Source organism: Tasmannia lanceolata, unplaced genomic scaffold (genome assembly GCF_043159265.1).
Source record: "Tasmannia lanceolata isolate RefF3 unplaced genomic scaffold, GAP_Taslan_0.1 ptg000020l, whole genome shotgun sequence".
Taxonomy (NCBI): Eukaryota; Viridiplantae; Streptophyta; class Magnoliopsida; order Canellales; family Winteraceae; genus Tasmannia; species Tasmannia lanceolata.
In genome coordinates this window covers 6,067,975-6,072,828 of record NW_027518697.1, presented here as the reverse complement: position 1 = coordinate 6,072,828, position 4,854 = coordinate 6,067,975, and the positions used below count along the sequence as shown (strand labels likewise).

Below are 4,854 nucleotides of genomic sequence, written 5' to 3'. Positions count from 1 at the left end.
CGGGTCTGGTCGGGTTGGGTCTATTTTTTATTTTTTTTGAACGAAACCCTAGATTCGTAAACCCAGCCCTACCAAGGTAGTTTCTCGGGTTGGGTCCGGTTTTAATTTTTTAGCATATGATAGTGACTAATTTTAAAGATTATAGAAAAAAAAAACCAATCTTCACACCAGAAGTCTCTAAATTTATGTCATCAATTGTATAAATTTCAGAAGGCGCTATATTTTCTAATAACAAACAAGATCACCTCAACAAAAACAATTGTATCAATATATTGGAAAATAATTTGCTATATTATTCAAGAGATATTTAAAAAAGTCACAGCACACCCATATGAGTAGGGTCGGGTTTTGGGGTTTTTTTTTCTTCCTTTAAACCCGGCCCTACCCAAGATTGAGTCAGGTTTTCCGATGTAAAACCCCACCCTACTCAAGACCCATGATTTCTAAACCCGACCCGTGTTATTTTCGGGTCGAGTCAATGCAGGTCGAGTAAAACCCGACCCAAGTTGCAGCCCTAGTTCTATCTATGATAGCACTAAGTCATGACTTAAAGATCCAAGTAATATGAGCTGTTGCTTTTTGCAAGCATCATAAAACAATGGGACAACCAAATGCATCTCTAATAATGGCTATGTGATGCTTAAGCAGTCTTTGGACAAGCAAAGTCCATAGAGGGGGGTAGGATTTAAAAACCCCGATAAAGCCAAGTAAAGTTCCTGATTGGATGCAAAGTTAAACTGGGAGAGAGAGGATTACCTATGAAATTTCTTCCCTTTTGGATTATTTCATATTGAAAGATATGTGATGCACATCACCATACATGTAATTATTAGACCTGTTTATGGATTTGGATGCGCAACTAAGCATATTAAAGTTTGTTGAGAAGTGTTTGTTTTTGCTTGGAAATTGTTTGAGGATGATGCCTTGCATGTGGCATCCAAAGAGTAGAATAATGATACGGAAAGCGATTTGGGGACTTTTGAAATCAAACAAATAGAAATATAGGGGATTGGCTCCGGGTGTAGGTAGGGTCAAATCTGCAGGGGTCATGCGAATACACAGGCCCTTCCCTCCTGCCGAGTGGTTTAGAAGGCGCTTTTCCGTTCTACGGTCCCTAGGAGCGAAGGGTTAGGCAGGTAGTACGGGCCCTCTGACTTCCAGCTAAGGCTGACTTCTTCCAGAGTATTATCCTTAATAATTCATATGTTAACACTGATACAGAAAATCAACCAGGATTTGATGTGGAACTTCAAAATATGGCCAATTTGATGATATCTTGTTTTTCCAGATGGTTAGTATTCTTATACAGTTTTTGCTAATCTTCTAAAAATCTCACAAGAATATAGAGAGATGGAGAGGGTTTTACAGTGAGAGACTGATAGAGGAACCCCTTCCTAAAGTCTCTCTTCCTATTAAAAATAGGAGAGTACTTCTAGAAATCACAATGCCTGATTTTTCGGATGTTTTCTCTCTTTCTTCCTCTATTAAAAGTTTTTTTAATACTGGAGTCTCTGTCTCACTCGTTTGTGTTATTGTAGAAAGAAAAGTAGAGTATCATGGAATTTGAAAAATCTGAAGGCCAATGCTTGGAAATCGAGAAATCTGAAGGTGGATGCTTGGGAATTGAGAAATCTGAAAGCGGATACTTCCTCTCTACTGAAACAGGTCCTTGGCTTGTATTTCCATCAAAAGAAACCCAAACATTCTTCAGCATATCAAAAGGTAGATATGATGTGAAAAAAATATCCGAGATGTATGGGGATTATCATGTATGGAGGTCCTCTCATGGGTGGTTGGTGATTGAGGATTACTCTGACCAAGAGTTTTTATTGCTTCTAGAGCCCATCTCCATGGAAACCATAAAGATACCCATACAACCACCACTACCAGATGAAGACTGGTTCGAGTGCTTTCTTCCCTTGCCCCCAACTGATCCCAACTATGTGATTGTTTTTACTTGTTTGAAAAATCCATACTTTCATTATTTTCGGGCAGGTGATGATATATGGACCATGTATGAGTATGATGTTGGACAAGGGTGCATTATTTATTATCTTGTCAGCTGCAATGGAAAGTTGTATGCTTATACCTCTGGAAATAAGGTTGCAGTTGTTGAAATTTTTCCCAGACATAGAGTTACCTTGCTGGAAATTGAGACAGTGTCACAGATACCAACTGAACATGTTGCTTATACTTATTTATTGGAATCTCGTGGAGAGGTCTTTCTTATTTTCAAGCATTGCTATTCCTATACAACAACATTGTATAGTTTAATGGTTTTCAGGATGGATTTGTCTAAAATGGTGTGGGTGAAGGTGGAAAGCATAGGTGATGATCGTATCTTCTTCTTAGGCTATTGTGGTCACTGTGATTCTTACACAATCACACAGCCTAGAGGAGTTAAAGGAGACGTTGTCTACTTCTTCCATTACTACAAAGACGAAGATGAAGCCGTTTACCAATTCGACTTCGAAAAAGGAAGTCTCTCAATTGATTTGCCCTGCAACAACAAAGTCAGCAATGCTATTTGTGGCTCCCCATTTTGGCTACTGCCTGCAGTCTCTTTTGGTGATGTAAGTCAATACTTACAGAGAACTTCCTCCAATTATTGTTTGAGATATTGTGCTAAAAGTTAATTTTATTTTCGTACTTTGCCACTAGGGTAGTTTCATAATTTTGTAGAATTTTTTATAAAAGAGGTTAAAGAAATTCCTATAGTGGCCTAGAAAATTCCATTTGGAGGAAGAAGAAAATATTTCTACTTTAGCAACAAAATTCTACAGTAAGTGAGCTAAACAAAATGCAAGGCATTTAATAGCTAAAAGAGATTTCACATTTATAAGGTTTTTATGACCTTGGAGCAAACCAAGTTTTATTATTATATAGTATAGATATGTTTTCCTGTAATTCTATTGCTTGCTATGTAATTTAATATCTTGTCTTTGTTGTGGTTGAAGGTTCCGTCCGGCAACAATTAGGAGCGTGACAATGAGCGAGATAGCACGATGGAAGGAAATGCAAACATTAGGGAAAATAAGCAAGGAACCTCCTCCACCACCCCCACTAGAAACAAGGTGGAGAAGATGGATGTGAAAGAGCGAAATTGGTCAGAGCTTCCAGATGGCATTATAGTGTTGATCGGATCGCATTTATCTCTAAGTAGAGATCGCATACATTTCAGTGAGGTATCCCAGAGTTGGAGATTGATCGACCCTCTAGTACGTTTATCTGGGAGACCACTGCTCTTGTTCAACCACAAGCAAGATGGCCTATGCAAGCTTTTCGATCCATCACACAACAAGATTTATAGCTATGCCATCCCCCACCTAAAGGATACTAAATTCCATTTCTCCAAGGATGGCTGGTTGCTACTAGCTCGACCCCCTCACGATGATTTTTCATTTTTCTTGTTTAATCCCTTTACGGAGGAAAAGGTCGATCTCCCATATTGGAGGGACGATGACGATGTTTTTACCCATTATAAGCCTTGTGGCTTCTCATTCGCATCTCGGCCCATGTCTCCAGATTTCATTGTTTTCTGCATTCATAATTTTAGAGATTCTTATGTCCATATCTACATTTATAGTAGTGGTGACAAAAAATGGACAAAAAGAAAATACAACAATCATCTACCTTTCCTTGTTGGCCATAACCACCCTGTTTACTATGATGGGCTTTTCTATTGCTTGAGTCAGGACGGGAAGTTGGGTGTTTTTTATCCTAGCAAAGATACTTGGGCTGTTCTTGACAAGCTTAAAGGACTCAAAGCCAAGGCCACTAAGGCTCAGAACTATATGGTGGAGTCCAAAGGAGAGCTCTTATCAGTGTTCACAGACCATCACAAACGTTCAATTCATGTTTTTCAATTGGACCGTCATAAGATGCAGTGGGTAACAACAAAAGACTTGAAAAGGCAAACGCTATTTGTCAGCCTCAGACAATCTCTTTCTGCAACGCTAAGAGGGATGGAGAACAAGATATATTTTCCGACGCATCGCAATATGAATCGCAGTGATTTCACTGACAGATGCTTGTTCTACTCTATGGAAACAGAGTCCTGCACACTAGATTTTCACAACTCCACGAGATATCTCAATAGCATATGGATTTACAACTAGATTGGTTGATTTTAATAGTGGAAAGTTAAATTAGAATAGAAATAAGGTGATTTGTTATGCAAAACTTATGTTTTAGTTTTTTTGCTGGTATGTTTATGGGCAGGCATTCTTGTAGATGTCCTGAGCTGGAACTGGGTGAAAACAGTGGGATGTGAGCACCTATAAATTCTATTTATTATTTCTTTCTTTCTTTTGAATAAATAGTTCTCTTTTATTTTAGTATCATGTACCACTCATTGCATTTGGCCTTTTGTTTTCTTCCACTCTTCAGAAGTAATATTCAATTGGAGATCTTTGTTCTCATTCAATTTTAATCTTCCTCCATATACCCAGTCCTATTCAACATATCATTGCATAACGAGCTTAACAAATATGGTACAAAGAATGCTTCAAATAGACAAAGAATCTGTTTCTTCTTTTACCCTTGCTTTTAGATCATCTACATTTTTTTTTTTGAAATGGTTTCGGATATTCTACATGAAAATTGCAAAGGAATTGGAGATGAAAAAGATAGAGCTGTTAGAATGCTTCCCATTTTACTAGCCTTGCAAAGGCCTTGAATTAAACATAGCAACATGCTACATTGTTGTTAAGATGATACGTAGAAGGTAACAACCTGTTGTGGGCAAGGATGTGTGATGAAGCCTCCTAGCATGGGCTGTTTATAGTGCCCTCTGGTCCATCTTCCTGCATGAGGTTTTCACTCCATCAAGGTTTTCATGGGTCTGGTCAAGAT

At 38.3% G+C, this 4,854-nt stretch overlaps 2 protein-coding genes across 2 annotated transcripts; both read left to right on the top strand.

The window, feature by feature from the left end:
- The first annotated feature begins 1,556 nt into the window (after nt 1-1,556).
- Nucleotides 1,557-2,636, top strand: LOC143854869 (uncharacterized). The gene has a single exon (XM_077364987.1). The coding sequence runs from the start codon at nt 1,557-1,559 to the stop codon at nt 2,634-2,636; it is 1,080 nt and encodes a 359-aa protein (XP_077221102.1).
- LOC143854285 (F-box/kelch-repeat protein At1g57790-like) lies at nt 2,435-4,340 on the top strand. Its single transcript, XM_077364163.1, has 2 exons — nt 2,435-2,573; nt 2,958-4,340. The coding sequence occupies exon 2, from the start codon at nt 3,006-3,008 to the stop codon at nt 4,116-4,118; it is 1,113 nt and encodes a 370-aa protein (XP_077220278.1). The 5' UTR covers nt 2,435-2,573; nt 2,958-3,005; the 3' UTR covers nt 4,119-4,340.
- Nucleotides 4,341-4,854: the final 514 nt, after the last annotated feature.

Excerpts from the sequence above, each read along its gene's own strand:
- LOC143854869 (XM_077364987.1), top strand. The coding sequence starts at position 1,557 with ATGGAATTTGAAAAATCTGAAGGCCAATGCTTGGAAATCGAGAAATCT.
- LOC143854285 (XM_077364163.1), top strand. The coding sequence starts at position 3,006 with ATGGAAGGAAATGCAAACATTAGGGAAAATAAGCAAGGAACCTCCTCC.